Consider the following 18,476-nt stretch of genomic DNA (forward strand, 5'->3'; position numbering starts at 1 on the left):
ATTTTAGTACCAAAGTAAAACATAAATTACTCACAAATTTTCATGTATGAATTTTGTTGAAAGGTCCACAAAATGAAATATGTTATCTCTTATAAAGAAAACCAAGTTTCCTATATATGAAAAAAGCAAATTTAGTGACAACCAGAAGAGAATAGGATTAAAGTGTTTTTAGTGCCCTACAACCATGTGGCGGTTGACATCTTCCCGGATTATAATTGTCATCCATACTTCCTTGGCTTAAAAGTGATCCAGTAACAGTTTCACAATGATAACTCCATCTTCTTTTAAATATATTTAGGACAACTACGAACAAATTTCCCAATTTTGTTATACATGTTCATGATTAGTTTCGATTTATAGAAAAAAAAATGAAAGGACTTTGAAGCTTGAACTAATATCTAATCAACGCCGGTCGCGTGACAAGCTAGAAAAATAATTTAAAATTTTGTCAATAAGAATAACCCTTGCATGTAATTAAGATTCTGATAAGAATAAATATAAGTGCATGTCTTCAAAAAATAAGTTCTTTCTATAAACTTGTGACTTATGAGAGACCTTCTTTTTTTTTCCAATCATGTTAACAACAACAACTAAAAACGTTATAAAGAAAATATGACTGGACCATTAAATAGTTATCGACTTTTTTCAGTTATGGCTAAATGTTCTATCCTTTAACATAAAAAAAAAATCTAAATAATTTCAATGTGTATATATATACACACATGTTTTGAGTTTTTATCGAATTATTTATATACTTCTTAGATATAAAAATCACAATATAAAAAATAAAGAACCAAACATCATGACACGTAGACGTTCACCCTCTCCTGTAAAGAAGGACTGATCCATGGAAGTCGCTTCCAAGCGATCCATGGTTTGTTGTGTTGTGTAACCCTCATTAACACACACACGTCTGTGTTGTTCAAATAACGAGTCCGTCAGGACTACACCTATGTTTTTCGTTAAAACCATCCAATGCCCCCTTCAAAACTAGAAGCACATGGTGTATCATATTGAAATAACAGTTGGATGGTGACATCATTGTTTACTTGACTCTTGACTATACCTTTCAAACATTACTAAGCCTCAGAGAAAAAGTCAGATTCATCGCGATCAGATTTGGTATTGAAGATCAAATCATTTCATATCAAAATTCGTTTTCTAAAATCTACCTACAAATATCATTGGGTTGAAAATTAGTAATTATGTTAGTTATGAAAATTTGGTTTGAATTCTTGACGTTTGATATTAATCGTGTGACCTAAATATGATTGTTAAGGCAGGTAAAGTATAAAAAATAATATTCCTTTTTAGCAAAACCGTAGAATAGAAGAGAAAACAAAAACGTAGAAAATAATAAAGGAATAATTGGCACGACGTTTAGCTTAACTCTACATGGGAATGATAGGAAAAAGTAGAGATTTCACATCAATTATTTCAATTTTTCCCTTTTTCTTTTGCATTGCTTTAGTGATAATTCACATTAATTGGTAATACACACCATGTGAGAAATATTCAAAAAGAAACAGAATAGGACAAGCTCCAAAGATAATTGTTTACCTGTCACTTGTCTTGTCGCACTTTCTTAAATTGTTATTTGATAACTCTATCATTGTTGTTTTTTATACAGTTTTATCCTTAATTAGTCGCTATTTCATTACCAAAAAAATTTAAGTAATAGACTAAGTCAATCAAGGTTTTATATATCTAAGGTCTTCTTTTTCTTAATATATATTTCAACTAATAATTGTACAATATCTGATTATTCAAGTAAACGAATCAATTTAGAATCATTGATCACAAGAACACGGCCGGCTGAAACCTACCCCTACTTGATCCACAATTTTTCCCAAACAAAATAATGCTACCAGTTTGATCAAAACCAAAAGAAAGAGACTGATTAATCTGGTTTTCGGTTTAAAAATTAATTAAAGATATAAATCAAAGAATAATATAAGGTTATACTATTTTACTTATGCCGAAGTTTTATATCATCAATGTTACTACAATGTGCAACTAAAACTCACTTTTTTGCCTTACCTTTATCGCTCTAATTGTAAAATAGTACTCACATTAAACAAATATTCACACATAATATCTTGATGGGGATTGGCGATGAACGAATAAATTAATAAAAATATCTGAAATTAGCAGCCTCATATTAAAAAAATGCAAATCTAGTTTTTAAAACATTGATAAAGACAAACTAATAAATCAAACAAACAAAATTACATCACAACAATCTAAACAAAATATAAGTAAAAATCTAAAGGAAAAAAAAAAAAAAACTCAAAAGGGTTTGTCATGGAACCCACAAAACACACTGTCAGAAAATCTTCAGAGCTTCAGAGAAGAAGATGAAGAAGAAGAACAAATCAGAATAAAACAGTAAAATCCAGAAAAAAAAAAAAGCATAACTAATTCTTACATCTTTTATCTCTTCTTGTTCTTGTCTCTTCCATTACCAGAAGAAAACATGGAACCAAAACCAAACAAGTTACCAGAAGGAACAACGTTTATAACCGGACTCACTCTAATCCCACCACCTCCATGATGGCTACCATAACTATAACCTCCATAGCTTTTCTTCAACGGCGGTTTCGAAAACCCACCACTATTACTCAACGAAGACGAAGCAGAAGATGAAGAAGACAACGACGAAGACTGTTGTAACTTCACATGCTCCGTATTATGTTTTCTCGAACTGCTCTGTTTCGGTTTACTCGATGTCGAACCGGTTGAGTTACTCCGGTTTAACAAGGGCAACGGACATAGACTCCGTCCGTAGCTACTCCCACAGTTTAAACTACTGCTTCTCTTAAACCCCCAAAACGACTTCGTATTCGTCTTCTCCTCGGTCGTGCTTATCACGTCGTCTTCTTGTTGTTGCTCTTCGTTCTGTTTCCTCTGTTTTCTTGAATCCGGTTTACACTTAACCGGTTTCGGTTCGGGTTGACGCGAGTCTTTATGATGATGATGATCCGGTTCTGGTTTTTTCTTGATTTCTGTTGGTAAGATTTTGCCGTTGGAGAAGAGTTCGTCGGCTGACCAAGAACCTTGATCGAAGCTTTCGCCGGAAGTAACGCCGCCGGGAATGCAGAAATCGAAATCTATGCTTGAGCTGAGGCTTGAAGGTTTCGAGGTTGATGATGGTGATCTCAAGGGACGTTTCTCGATTGGTATTGCGTCCGATTGACAAAAGTCGCGTGAGAATGAGATTCTTGGACTCATATTAGAATTCTCCGATAAAAGATCCACCGCCATTTTTTGTTTTCTTGAAGATAAAACAAGAACTGTGAAAGTTTATAGTAGTAATGAGAAATTGGTGAAAATGATGATAATTTTTTTCTCGAGAATTGTTTTGAATAATTTCTGGAGAAAAAAGAGGAGAAAGAAATATTTCCGAGGGAGAGAGAGAGTTTTGAGGAAGAAGGGTTAGGTTTTTATTATTTTTATAGGTAATTTTAAGAAAAATGAGTTTTGTAATTAAATTGAAAAAAAAAAATATAGTAAAAGGAAGAATAAAATGGGTAATATATAGAAGAGAGGGGGACAGAGAAGCGTGTCGTTTGCTACATATTCACATGCATGGGCCAAAAAAGGATATATGTTGGTTCTTCGCTTTCGTACCTTTTTTTATTTTTATTATTTTCTATGGTATAACTTTGTTTATATACACTGAAACTATTGATAAAGATATGTTGAAACTTCTGTAAAAAAATTTATCGAAGTCAAAAGGCATGTGCAGACTGCAATGTTTTAGAGGTCGATGCTCGGATTCGTGTTGACAATTTTGATGGAGCAGAGAACATAGACCAATGGTGTAAAGTTCACCGACGCGATCAAGACTTTAGCAAACTATTAGATTTTGTCAAGCGAACTTTGTGAAAACTAAGGATAAGTTTGTGTTAAGTGGTAGTAATTGTTTAGGTATTAGGGAGAAAGAAAAACTAAATTATTTGGGTATTGTTTGCGCAAAATTAAATTTCTTTATATCGTCAGTATGTGGATTTTTTTTTTCAGTCTTTTCTGTGGATTGTCTTTTTTGTGTGGGTATAAGATTATTGTGGAGTGTCTGTTGGCGACACAAATAAATTTGTACCACAAAAAAAAAATATAACCAAAGTCATTTGGTACACTTGTGCAATGTTTTATGAACATTCTTTTACGTATATTTTTAAAGTAGTTTGTCCTCTTTTAGTTTCGTTTTTTTTTTTAAGTTGAATTCGCCATCCTCTTTAGGTCGAATCATAAGGAAAATAGTTATAGAGTTTACGAAGTTTGGATATTTTGCATAGTTACGAGACTAATGACTTAATAACACACGTTACAAAACACACGTGTTCGATAAGTTAGGGTGATGATAGCACCCATACTGGTTACTGTTTAGGTAAACGAGAATGTTGCATATATCCCATCGTACACTTCACGTTAAATAAGGTCGCGCACTAAGCCACTAACCACTCTTCGTATATGAGGTATTTTGGATGCTATCAACATGGGAAGTCAGTTGGTGCGTCTGATTGATATTTTACCCCAACGATATTGTCATGGCTAAAATATTAGTTGAAGTTTGATATCCAAAATTTTCAACAACCTATATTTATTCGCTATTAAAATATTTTCATCCAATCATGTATTTGCAGTGACTATACCGACCTTACTGAACCGTACCAACTACATTAATCTACGATGGTTTTTATGAGTATTGAATTAGGAGCTAAATGATCATACATTGTTGTCTTATTATTCAGTTCTTATAATTTAACCGAGTTATTTTTGTCTTTACTAATTTAGAAATATTCGTATAATTTTAAGATTCTCACTTTTGGTGTAGTTTAATGGTTAGATAATATATTAAAGTATAACAATCATTAAAAAAAGAACAAGACGGGTGGCCTTGTTGATGTATCCAGTGCGAACTAATGATAAGGGCAGACAAATGTCAAATACATATCAACAACATCGTTTTTTCTTTCGTAATGAAAGACCACAATACAAATGCGTTGTTATCCACTTTTGTAAAATATGAAATGTATACATTGCAACTCCTTTTAAATTTGGTTTTTATTTATTTTCTTCCTATACATTTCTTATAAGATATATAAAAACAAACTTGTATAGCTAGATAAGAATCTCGTCTTTATCATCAAATAACATGTAATCTGTGACAAAATCCCTAATTACTCAGATCTGCAAACTAAATATATATATATATATATATATATATAGTTCCCTTTCTTATTTGTAGTCCAACCAAAGGGCTCTTTTGTGACAGAAAAAGTCTAACCTCATTATTTATTTATTTATTTAAAAAGATGAGTCATATGAGTTTGCTTTTCATATAATTGAAATCGATATTTTCTTAAATTCGAAGTAAAGAAGTTGTTATGTGATAGAAAGAAATAAACAAATAAAGAGAAAAGGAGAATTCATATTATCTAGAGAGTAATTTATATATATTTGTGAATTATATGAAGAAAGAAGAAAAAACCAGAAGACAAAGTAAGCATGGCCATGGGTCCGATGGCTACGTACTTACCGAAAACGAAGAATCCCACTAAGAGAAGGTGAAAGGTTAAGAGATGGTCCACGTTTCCTACTAAACATTTTCCTATCCGATTGGATCACACCACGAGCCCACCTTGAAACCAACCCGACCCGATTCGACCCAATCAGAAGTTGCCTACTTTGGCTGCTCTCGATAATACTAACAGGAAGTTGTCCAATTCAGTTAGGGTTTGGTTATGATGACGGACCCAAGAAATATCGGATTTTTCTGATCCTAGTAAACATTTAAGATGGTCCAGTCCGACAAATAGCATTGGTGATGTTTTTGCTGACAATTACCGAACAATAATAATCAAACTGCTTTTGTTTTCTACATAATTCTATATATATACATTAACAATAAGATGAAAAGAGCTCTTGATGCTATGATATTCGAGCATCCAAAACGAATACACATTAACTTACAAAATTTGTCTAGTTAATGAAAATTCTTTTTTTTTTCTCTCCAAAGTTTAAATCTTTTTTTTTTTGTCAAAAAATTTGAGGATATATTCATTTTCCAATATTTTTGTAGAGATACACTTCTTTATTATTCTTTTTTTTCTAGAAAGTATCTTAAAGAAATGTCTATCTATAACAATGTTTTTAAACACGACTCAGAACTCAAATCGGACAACCTTTCAGGTCACCACGCCATATGGGGTCGACCGGATCCAACTGCGGGTTAATAATTTACTGAATTTTAATATATACCATACATATATATATGCTATATACCTAAGTTTTATGAATATTCTAACAATAATTTCATATCTTATTATATTTAATATATATTTTTGAACAATAGTTATAAATTTTTATTCTTTATCATTTTTTAAAAAAAGAGAAGAGATCAGAGAACTTTACAGGATAACAAAAATACTTTTAAATTGTGATAGAACAAAAAAAATATCCTTTTACCCAAAAAAAAACCATCAGTTTAATATTTTGTCCCACATCGAAGAAGTATAGAAGAAAAAGTACATGACTCATTCTTTATAATTACTCGTTTAATTTTAACTCTTAAAGAATTTAATGTTGGGTTTGACCCGGACCGTCGGTTTAACCACCCGGTTAGCCGGTTTTAGCCGGGTTTCCCGGTTCTAACTGTGTTTATTGATAGTTGGGCTTTAGGTATAATCTGGACCGAAATATCTTTCGATTCGCGGTTTAAATGGTTCAACCGGCCAGTCCGGTGCAGGTTTCAACAATAGCTAATACCGTTTATATATAGAAATTTCTAGCAACCTACATATTACTAATAAGTAAAAGTATATATTTATATTATCACACCTAAATACGTAATGTGAAGATATATTTGAATTTCAAAATTTGTCACAACATTATGACTAGATGGACTTTTAAGCCAACAAAAGAAAGAATGAAATACAAAGAGAGATAATCAGGAAACATTATTGGAAAAAATAGTGATAAAATGAACTGAATTATATAGAATGCTCATGAATTGGTATCTTTAAAAGAAAAATTAACAATGAAAGTTATATTTTCTTACGAAATAACTATGGCTTTTATAAATTTTAATAAAGAGAACTAAGAAACTTTGAATATAGAATAATTCTCTTTATTATGTTTAGAAACTAACTCAAAACTAAACACCAAAGTTCTCAATCTCTCATACTTTTGATCACAACTCAATCAAAGATATTTATAGTCATAACACACCTTGTTATTCCTATTTTGATAATGGAAAACTTCTCTTTTCCTAAACCTATTACAATTGGAACTTTTCCTTTTAAACCTATCTTGTCATTAACCGACTTGCTAATGATATCTTGGGCTTCAAGCTTCAATCTTTTAGAAGCTTACTCCAACATTCACCCCCTTAAGCTTCAAGTTTTTTTTAGTGAGGTCTTGAACACCAATGAAGCTCCTCATCTCCTTGAACTGAATCCTTGCCAGTGATTTAGTGAGTATATCTGCTTTCTGCTCTTCTCCGCGAATAAACACCACTTCAATTTGACCATTTTCGACACACTCTCGAATGAAGTGGTATCGTTTGTGTATGTGTTTGGTTTTGCCGTGAAACACCGGGTTCTTGGAGATTTCAATGGTGGATTTGTTGTCAATGTACAAATTTATCCTCTTTGTATTCTGTCCCGTAATCTCACTCAACAAATCCTGAAGCCAAATGGCTTGTTTTGCAGCTTCTGTTGCGGCCATAAACTCGGTCTCGCAGGAGGATAAAGCAACCGTCTGTTGCTTCTGCACACACCAAGTAATTGGTGATTCTCCAAAGTAAAACATGAACTCGGTAGTGCTCCTTCCGTTGTCAAGATCCACATTGTGACTACTATCACAATAGCCAATGATATCCTTCGATCCTCCCCGCTTGTAAGCCAAACCATAAGCTAACGTACCTTGCACATACCTTAAAATTTGCTTAAGAGCAACACCATGAGACTGTCGCGGATCCTGCATATACCTGCTCACCACTCCAACCGAGAAGGCAAGATCAGGTCTCGTATGCAACAAGTACCGTAAACACCCAATTCTTCGACGATACAAAGTATCATCTGCTACAGGCTTCTCCTTTTCTGCTTTGGACATTTTCAAACCGAACTCCATAGGTATATGAGTTAAGTTACACTCATCCAAACCAGCCTCCTTTAGAATTCTTCTTGCATAACCCTCCTGTTTGAGCTCAATGCCGTTTTCAATCTGCAGGACTTCTATACCAAGGTAATAAGTGAGCTTACCGAGGTCTGTCATCTCAAACTTAGAAGACATAGAAGCCTTGAATTCTTGTATAATTGCCAATGAACTCCCAGTGATGAACAAATCATCAACATAAACAGCAACTATAAGAAGTCTTGATTTTTCTGACTTACGGTACACAGCACTTTCCTTTGAACACTTCTCGAACTTTAAACTCTTCAAAATCTGATCAAGCTTTGTGTTCCATGCCCGTGGAGCTTGTCGCAACCCGTATAAAGCTTTAGCAAGTTTGAAAACCTTATGTTCTTCTCCCTTCTTTTCAAAACCTTCGGGTTGAGACACATAAACGTCCTCGTTTAATTCTCCATGTAAAAACGCGGTCTTGACGTCGAGATGGTGGATCTCCCAGCCATGAGAAGCAGCAAGTCCAACAAGCAACCTAATTGTTTCAAGTCGAGCCACCGGAGCAAAAACTTCGTCAAAAACGATTCCTTCACGTTGAGCATATCCTTTTGCTACTAAACATGCTTTATACTTGCTGATCGATCCATCTGCATTTCGTTTGATCTTAAAAACCCATTTAAGACCAATCACCTTCACTTCTCTTGGTTTTTCAACTAACGTCCAGGTCTTATTCTTGTCAATAGAGCTGATTTCCTCTTGACACGCCTTTGTCCACACAGTTAGCCCTTTTGCATCTTCGTAATTCAATGGTTCATCATTGATAGATAAAAGAAGTCTCTCACATTCGATATCTGCTAGAAGTGCATAATCATCAAGGTAACTAGGACGCTTCACTTGTCTTTCTGATCGACGAAGTTGCGGTGGTTGAGCGAATTCTGCAGGTTGATTATCAAGTTCGACATCATCTCCATCAGATTCGCCTTGATCAGTGTCAACTTCTTGTTCAGCTCGATCGTCTTGTGCTCTGTTTTCGACTTGTGCTCTGTTTTCGACTTGTGCTCTGTTTTCTTGGCTGTTCGTTGTTTGGTTGTTCACATATGGTCCTTGTCCATCATCCACGACTTCTCCCCAAGTCATACTGAACATTCCTGGCTCTCTCTCAACAACCTCATCAGCTCCCTTCCAAGTCCAAACATCCTTCTCATTGAAAAGAACATCACGACTAACAACAATTCTTCTAGTTGTTGGATTATAAAGCCTGTAAGCTTTGGTTCCTGGCTCAATCCCAAGATGAACTAGTGTTTGTGACCGATCATCAAGCTTCTTCAAGTTCACCGGTTCAATTTTTGCATAAGCAAGACATCCAAACACTCTAATATGCTCTATACTCGGTTTTGTGTTTCGAAAACACTCATAAGGAGTTTGATTCTTTAGAGCTCGTGTAGGTACTCTATTGATCAAATATGTTGAATGCCGAACTGCTTCTCCCCAAAAGTAGTTTGGAACCCTCATAGCTTTTAAAATGCTCCTTGTCATCTCCATTAGCGTACGATTCCTCCTTTCAACAACTCCGTTTTGTTGTGGAGTGTAAGGAGCTGTCAAATGTCTTTTTATTCCATTTTTTTCACAGAAATCCTGAAAATCTCTTGAAGTAAACTCCCCACCTCTATCAGTACGAAGAGTAATGATCTGCTTATCACACTCCTTCTCGACAAGATTCTTGAAAGCTTTAAATTTCTCAAACGCCTCACTCTTCTCTTTTAGCAATATAGTCCACATATATCGAGTGCAGTCATCAATTATCACGAACACATACCTGTTTTGTGCTAGTGTAGCTGTTGATATGGGTCCGCACAGGTCCGCATGTAACAGCTCTAGGGCTTTTGCAGAACGATATTGTGTTGCAGTGGGGAAAACTTGACGCGTTTGCTTACCAACAAGGCATGACTCGCATAGTTGGTTTTCTTTCTCTATTTTAGGTAGTCCATACACCATCTCCTTAGTTGACATACTCATAATAGTCTTGAAACTGATGTGTCCAAGCCTCGCATGCCATCGCCATGTTTCTTCTTCGGATCTTGTGTGCAGACAGATCGGTTGTCCAATCTTTAACTTGATTCTGTAGAGTCTGTTTGGTGATCTTAGTACCTTTACTAAGAGCCTTCCTCTTGGATCGTGTAAAGTCAGATAGTTCAGCCTCATTCTGACATCGCAACCATGCTCTGTTGCTTGTCCTAGGCTCAGAATATTGCTTTTCAGCTCAGGTATGTAGTAAATATCTTTTACTAACTGTTGCTCTCCATTCTTTCCTTCAAATAGAATTGATCCTTTACCGCTGATGTCAACACATGATCCATCTCCAAATTTTACTCTACCTCTGATTCTCTCATTCAGCTCCGAAAAGAATGACTTGACTCCAGTCATATGATTTGATGCGCCATTATCCAAGTACCAAGTTCCTTCTTCGACTTTTTCTTGCTCAAACTTCTTAGGTAGTAGTTTTTCTTCATTAAGAAACATGATCTCATGCATGTAGAGAGTTGCATCTGCTTCCTCAGTCTCTGTTTTGTTAACCTCTTGATTTCGAGTCCTTTCTAGACAGGCAGATGCATAATGACCAGGTTTATCACACCTAAAACAAATCAAGACCTTATCTTTCTTCTCTTTGGTCTGATTCTGTTATTTCTGGTTTGAAGAGTGATCCGACTGATAGCCTCTTCCTCTGCCTCGTCCTCTATTTCCTCTTCCTCCTCGTCCGCGACCTCGACCCCTCGAGTTTCCAAAGTTTGGTTGATCTGTTCTCGCATACATGAGTGTTTGTCTTGTGTCTCATCCTGCTTGCGGTTACCAAGTGTCCTTTCTTCGTAAACCTTAAGCCTCCCAATGATTTCTTCAAACCCAGTTGTATTGAGGTCAAGAACCTGTTCCAATGAAGCAACAATCTGTATGAATTTTTCTCTCGGCAGACTGCTCAGGAACTTCTTAACCAACCGTGGCTCTTCTATTGGAACTCCTAGTGAAGTTGCTTTAGACGAGACTTGTGATAACTTGTTGGCAAAGTCATCAATTGTGTCTAACTCCGACATCGTCAACTTCTCGAAGTCAGCCATAAGTGTTTGTAGTCGAGCCTCCTTGACACGATCTGCTCCCAGGTTCCGTTCTTGATCATGTTCCAAATATCTCTTGGAGTTTTCTGATCACCAACCTGAAGAATAAGTGATTCAGGTATAGATTGAAAGATCCAGGCCGTTGTAATATCGTTCTTGTCAGCATCGGTTGAGCCTGGTTCAATTGTCTCCCACACCTTCTGTACGCGCAGCATAATCCTCATTCGCATAGCCCACACGGTATAATTCGTGGCAGTTAACATCGGACATTGTAGCGAAGAAGGAACACCCTCCTTGCGTGTTGTGTCAGCTGCAATAATTGCTTCACCGTCTGCCATGGCTCGGCCGATGAACAAGTTTCAAGGATCGTCTTTCCTTAAAGCTCTGATACCAAATAAAGAGAACTAAGAAACTTTGAATAAAGAATAACTCTCTTTATTATGTTTAGAAACTAACTCAAAACTAAACACCAAAGTTCTCAATCTCTCATACCTTTGATCACAACTCAATCAAAGATATTTATAGTCATAATACACCTTGTTATTCCTATTTTGATAATGGAAAACTTCTCTTTTCCTAAACCTATTACAATTGGAACTTTTCCTTTTAAACCTATCTTGTCATTAACCGACTTGCTAATGATATCTTGGGCTTCAAGCTTCAATCTTCTAGAAGCTTACTCCAACATTTAATACACAAGAAGAGAAGATATCGCAGATTATGCTTTCGTGACTTATCATTTTAACAAGCTCTCTTATAGCTAATCAAGTCGCTGACTATTTTCGTATATGAGATATTCAAGGACGTTTTTAGTGGCTAAACAAGGATCACAAGTCACAACCATCATATGGTCGGACCTTTCTTATAGGTGGTCGTCGTGTGGTATTTGTTGTGGCTCAATTTAATTTAGATAATGGTAGAAGGGTCAGATTATTGGGTCAGGATATGGCTCCCAACAATGTTCAATACCTCGACTTAAACAAGGTATTGATTACTACCAGTTCAAGTTCTCCTCTACACAAGTACAGACATCTAGAACGAGGATATATATATATATATATATATATATATATATATATATATATATGCTTGCAAATCTATGTCTCCAATGAACATAATGAGGACTCTTTTCTCATTTTTGGGATAACAAGCAATGGCGAAGGTGTTTACTTTCATTAGGAAATTATAAGTCATACAACGATTAAATCAGTTTTGAAAAGAAAGACAACAACTTGATATTACTTAATGTGAATTTCCCAATTTGGAGAGTTTAGAACGTGTTTAAATCCATTAATGTTTGACCTAAAATTAAATGTTAACTGAATTTGAATTTTTCCTTTTCAATAATTATGTTCAAATATTATGGGTGTATGCAATTGTGATTTTTTTTTTGTCAAAAACAACTCATTTGAACATTTCTATGATATTTATGTAATTAGAAAAACTATTCTTAAGACCTACAGAGTTTGGTGAACTTATTAACTATTATTTTAGTAATGTCTTTTTTTCTCTTTTAAAATAAATTTATTTAAATTTAAATTTCTTATACAAATTTTTGAGATTTTTTTGTTTGATCCTTTAATATTTTATTAATGAACTAGTTTTTTTGTTTGATTTTTTAAAATTTTATTAATTAACTAGTTCTGTTACCAGCTGAAATACAAAGTCCAAAAGAGGGAACAACATAAATGTCTCCCGAGTCATAACCGAAAGAAAACAAAATTTCTAGACCCTAACGAAAAGAAATACAAGACTCTAAAAGCAAAACCAAAAAACTTCAACCTAAAATGAAGGAATTTGAACCCCTAAACTAAAAACATAAGCAATTAGGCTTAAATTTTATTAAACAGTCACACAATTTAGAGTTATCCAATCTGTATATATTTTTCGTTATTTCCAAAATAATTACCTTTTTTTTTTTTTTGGTTAAACAACTTTCCATTAAACTTAAATCCTCAAAGAGCAGGGTTCATACAAAGAGAAACATAAAAAGTTACAAAGCTTAACAAGGTTACAAAACATATAATTAAAGATATTGGTTCCATGAGTTTTCCAAGAAGGTGCAAGTCTTTGGGAGGCTAGCAAAGCTTGAAAGATCTATTGGGACCATGGTGGAAACGCATTTAAAGACATGCTCCGCAATTTTCTCGATCAACAAGTGATCAACAATAGCTCTTGCAATATATGCAGTCGAGCATTTACAAAGGTGGAGTGAGGGAGGATGCTCTCGCCAATAAGAGAATGTTTAAAAACAATTTGATCAAAGCTTAAAGCAGTTTCTGGTTCAATTCTCGTAACATGGGGTAAATCTACATTCGGGACTCGAAGATGATATGTGCAATATCGTAACAAAGCAGGTGGGTCCTCCTTCGCATGAAGCCAATGACCATGGAGATTAAGGAGTCCCACACAAAGCTTGTAGCCGATATTGCATTGTGATATTAAGATATACCCGAGCTTACACATTAGTGGCAGTTGAAGGAGATTGAAGGATAGAATATTAGGATTGTTTTAAGGTTGAACCTAGGGAGAGGAAAGCAAAGTCGTAACAGAGCATGTGGGTCCTCCCTCACATGAAGCTCATAACAACGGAGGTTAAGGGTTCCCACACAAAGCTTATTGTCGGTTTTGCTGTGATGCACTAAAATAGACACTAGATTAGAACCAAGAGGCAAGTGGTAATAATACAGACTAAGGGGTTCGGTGGGCTTTTGGTATATACTTTCCAGCTGATCTTTACAAAGGGATTTATCTAACCATTCTAGAAAGGTAATTACACAACTATATGATTGTTTGCGGCCAACCAAAATAGAGGCAGAGTGACCACACCGTGGTGGATTCTAACTCTAAATATACCTACTTATCAACTATACAAAATTAGAAATCGAGTTTGAATGTTTTGAAAGAAAAAAAAAAAAAAAAAATAGACGCGTAAGATCTAGTCAATGTGGTCATAGAGATGGGTCACCTAATCAAATCTTTTCTCCCTAAAAAAAGAAGTAACAATAATTTTTCTCACAATTTCCTCGAAGAAGAAGAAGAAGAAAACTTTAAAAAATGTCAAAATCTCAAAAACTAAGAAACCAATCACATTCGTCCATTTATTTTATTTTCCCTCTTTGCGTTTTTTGTTTTTCTTCCTCGCCATCTCTACTCTTCAGATTCCGGGAATAAAGAAAGAAGAAAAGAGAGATAGAAAGTTTCAATCTTTTTGTTAGCCGGAGATGGTTACGCCGAACTGGGAACTCCAGGGTTGTTGTAACCGGAATCAAAACACTTTCCTCATCACCATCGGAATCTTCACCGTCGTTATCCTCTTGGTCAGTTTCTTCTTTTTTTCTAATAAAGTTTGAAACTTTAATTGTTTTTCTCGATATAATCGAAGATCCAAAGCTGTTTTTGTAGAATCTAGTCAAAAGGGTATCTGATTTTAGTGTTTATTGCAACTATTGACCTATAAATTTCATTCAAAGTTCACAATTTGGGTTTTTACAGCTATGGAGGACGTTTCTGTTGACTCCATTCAAACTCATAACGGTGTTTTTGCACGAAGCGAGTCATGCTGTTGCTTGCAAGCTTACTTGTGGAGATGTAAGGAGCTCTCTTACTTCAACTATTACCTCTTCATTGAATTATAAAGGTTGCAAATTTTGATTTTAGGTCAATTGAACCCTTGATTCCAGTTGGCAGACATGATATGTCTACTTCCATTTGCAAAATGTTGCTTTGCAATAGGCAGAGAAGAGTTTCTAGTTTCCTTAGATAGATAGATAGGTGATTGCTTTAGCAATGATGTCTCTGCGTTCTCTCTGGACATGACTGGTTTAGGAAAGGTAGTTTTGTCATTAGTCTATGAAGCCAAGACACGTAGTGAGTCCACTTGAAGTAATGCAGCTGGTCAAGCTTAGTTGTATGTCTAATATAACTAGCCTTGGACTGAATGTAACAGATTTAGGTGTTGTGAGTTGGTTAGGGAAGGCTAGGTTTATAAAGATGTCTCTGCAAATTGTTTAGGGTTTAGATTTCTAGGAATTGATTGGCATTTTGGTTTAGTAATCCTCTCTAGTTTAGTGAATTTTATAAGAAAAGGAGTGTACAGCTTTAGTTCTTACTATAGTTCTGATTGTGTTTCTTCTAGATTGATTGATGCATATGCAAATTTTACCTTATGCAAGTATTACAGAGAAAATGTGATGAAATCCACAAACTTTTCTTTACAAGTACTGCTTGTATGAATCTGCAAGTTTTATACCCCTGAACAAAACATTTACCTTTGGAACGTCTAAGTATAGGTTACAGATGTTACCATCAAATCTATGAACCATATCTTTGTAAAATCTGCAACTCACATCCGCATATAATGTGGATAATGTTAACTATTAACATATGTTGCTCATTTTCGTTACTCATTTCCTTATTGAATCTAAAGGTGGAGGGGATGGAGGTGAATGCAAATGAAGGGGGTTCGACAACAACGCGTGGTGGCATTTATTGGCTGATCTTACCTGCTGGCTGTAATGCCCAATCAATCTATCTCCCTTAACTAAAATTTTTTCGGATTTGGACATTCCTTTGTTGATGGATTTAGGTGAAAGGGCTAAAAGTGTTACCATCTTTGTTGTTTTACTTGGCTATAGATCTTGGGTCATCATTTTGGGGAATGGCTTTGATTCTTGCATCTACCAATCTGCTTACAGCAAGAATAGCTGCTGCTGGTCTGGGTCTTGCTTTATTCATCGTCCTCTTCATTGCCAAAAACGTAAGCAGAAGTCATTAATATTTATCTTACTAACAAAGTTTTATTTTCCTTAGAAGTCATCAACATTAATCATTGACATCTTCAATTTTGACAGTGGACGCTTCGAGGGCTTTGTATAGGTGTGTTATCTTATCTCGCGTTTCCTCTAGTTACAATTTCTTTTTTAAGTACCGAAAATGCTTATATAGTTGTAATAATCTCAGGTTTCATAGTTTTCCTCGGTGTCATCTGGGTTCTACAAGAGTTAACTACAGTCAAAATTCTCCGTTATGTCATTCTCTTCATTGGTAAGATAACAATAAACTCTTCTCTGTCTTGTTAACATCATTCAGTTTCATTTAAGCATGTACTAAAGCCGGATTCACAACATTGCAGGTGTGATGAATAGCTTATTCTCAGTTTACGGTATGTAATTCTGTTCTTCCATTTTTACTTTACTTAAAGTTATGACTTGTGTGACCAATAACAATGTGGCTACAATGCAATGCAATGCAATGGATGGATATTAGATATCTATGATGATCTAATATCTCGGAGGGTTCATTCGAGCGATGCTGAGAAGTTTGCAGAGATCTGCCCTTGCTGTACTGGTTGTGGCTGGGGTGTCATCTGGTTAGATTATAATGCATCTCTCAATAATCACATTCTGAAAAGTGAAATCATTCTTCTAACAAACTGTTTTCGTTTCAGGGGAATGATATCTTTTGCGTTTCTTTGCGCATCTCTCTATCTCGGCCTAGTGATCTTATCGTAAAAACAGTATTCTTTTATGAATCTGTTGGTGTCTCTCACTCTCTCAGGTTCAGATTCTTCCCAGTGACAATAGTTGATTCTTTAGATCCCTTGATGTGTTTGGGATTTACATTTGATTGAAACTGTAGGGTTTATTTGAGAGTTTGTATTCTTTATTGAATAGAATTCATTAGAAATTTGATTTGGTCTCTGTTTATGTTTGTCTTGAAACTTCGTTGACTTCTTCAATTGAAAAAAAGTCCGTTGACTTTGGTTAAACTTCTCATTATTGAAATTTTGAAACTTGAAATCGTTCAAAGAGTGTATAAAGCGTCAAAAAGAATGAGTTTATGTTTATATGGTTCATATAGTTTCTTGCAAAAAAAAAAAAAATTGAATGGTTTTGAAGATAATTGTCGTAATTAAAAAATTGAAGATAAGAAAGAAACTATCAAGTTTCGTAATTTATATAAACAAATTCAACGAAAAAAGTCTTTCAACTTTGGTCAAGTCCATTTTCAATTCTATCTACACGAAACGAATGTGTTTAAGTTTAACCAAACGTTATTGGATCTTCTATTTTTCCCATTTATTAATGCCCCCAAAATTTAAGAAAACTAGTCACTAACACGGTTTGAATTGGCCATAATTTGAAGGATTATTACGTTGAAAAAATTTCCGACGTACCAATGAACAACCTAACAACTAATAATGGTGCTTATGTCTAGATGCTCTTCTCCTAATATGTTGGAGATATGCCAATAAAACATGTTGACACTTTAGGCAAAAGAACCGGAACGGGTTCGATAGGTTGAGGAATACCAAACCGAACACCAACTTGGAGTCGTACGTGGACCAAAAAAACTCACCACAATCAATTTTTTTTTTTTTTTTTTTTGGCAACACTCACCAAAATCAATAAGATACAAAAAGAAGAAGAAGAAGAAGAAGAAGATGACGTAAAGCTCAGATTTGGAGCATAACGAACTCCACGTCACCGCCAAACTTTTTTTCCCATACCATTGACGACGTCTTCCAACAGTAACCCTTCATTCTTCATACAATTCCACTCCACCGTCACATTCTTTTTTTTTCTTCTTCTTTTGATTTCTCAAAATTACATATATGGATTACAAATTAATGATAAAGGCTTGTGAGGTTTTTTTGTGTGTGCAAAATGAATGGCTTATGAATTTTTTGGCATAGAAAAATTAACAGTTTATAGAACCTATGTTCACATATGATGGTGTCATCGTCATGCAACTTGTAGATGGAAGTTTGTAAAAATACTTGCATCCACGATTTAAAGTATTATCATTATGCATGTTGTATAATTGAACACGTGGTGTAAAATTCTTGGAAAACCACGTTTAGTATTAGTCTATTAGATAGTTTATTTGGGTTTTAGATTTTTTTAAAAAAAAATCATACATATAAACGTATATAGAAAACTAGAAAATTTTTGTATTGCTATTAATGTGTAGTAATAGCATTTTTTATAGAAAAGGTAATAATGTTGACTTGTAAATAAAGTAAGAAAAATAAGTTCTGTCATTTCAGAAGAGGAAGTATGTCACATGTAAAATGGATCATGGATACTTTTCGTGAGAACTTCCCACAAGGAAGCCATTGACCTCACCTTTCTCAATTTCCAGCTTGGCCAAATTTATTATTTATTTTGTAAGTTATAAGAGCTTTACGTATAAGATATTTAAGGCTACATCTTAAGAGAATTTTAGTGATTTTAA

General features: G+C 34.7%; 2 protein-coding genes across 2 annotated transcripts; one reads left to right on the plus strand and one right to left on the minus strand.

Moving 5' to 3' along the window:
- Positions 1 to 2,138: 2,138 nt before the first annotated feature.
- LOC104787709 (uncharacterized) lies at positions 2,139 to 3,533 on the minus strand. The gene has a single exon (XM_010513318.2). The coding sequence runs from the start codon at positions 3,262 to 3,264 to the stop codon at positions 2,434 to 2,436; it is 831 nt and encodes a 276-aa protein (XP_010511620.1). The 5' UTR covers positions 3,265 to 3,533; the 3' UTR covers positions 2,139 to 2,433.
- Positions 3,534 to 14,116: 10,583 nt separating this feature from the next.
- Positions 14,117 to 17,007, plus strand: LOC104787710 (uncharacterized). The gene is made up of 9 exons (XM_010513319.3): positions 14,117 to 14,557; positions 14,733 to 14,828; positions 15,667 to 15,751; positions 15,875 to 15,996; positions 16,091 to 16,115; positions 16,200 to 16,283; positions 16,372 to 16,401; positions 16,506 to 16,608; positions 16,687 to 17,007. Exons 1-9 carry the CDS (start codon positions 14,462 to 14,464, stop codon positions 16,748 to 16,750), a joined length of 705 nt encoding a protein of 234 aa, XP_010511621.2. The 5' UTR covers positions 14,117 to 14,461; the 3' UTR covers positions 16,751 to 17,007.
- Positions 17,008 to 18,476: the final 1,469 nt, after the last annotated feature.

Source organism: Camelina sativa, chromosome 5, assembly GCF_030686135.1.
Source record: "Camelina sativa cultivar CO46 ecotype springtype chromosome 5, ASM3068613v1".
In the NCBI taxonomy this organism is placed as follows: domain Eukaryota; kingdom Viridiplantae; phylum Streptophyta; class Magnoliopsida; order Brassicales; family Brassicaceae; genus Camelina; species Camelina sativa.

What these genes read in the sequence shown, in the direction of transcription:
- LOC104787710 (XM_010513319.3), top strand. Translation starts at nt 14,462, where the DNA reads ATGGTTACGCCGAACTGGGAACTCCAGGGTTGTTGTAACCGGAATCAA. An exon ending in TCACCGTCGTTATCCTCTTG is followed by an intron (nt 14,558 to 14,732) that starts GTCAGTTTCTTC and finishes GGGTTTTTACAG; the next exon opens with CTATGGAGGACGTTTCTGTT. An exon ending in TGTGGCTGGGGTGTCATCTG is followed by an intron (nt 16,609 to 16,686) that starts GTTAGATTATAA and finishes TTTTCGTTTCAG; the next exon opens with GGGAATGATATCTTTTGCGT.
- LOC104787709 (XM_010513318.2), bottom strand. Translation starts at nt 3,264, where the DNA reads ATGGCGGTGGATCTTTTATCGGAGAATTCTAATATGAGTCCAAGAATC.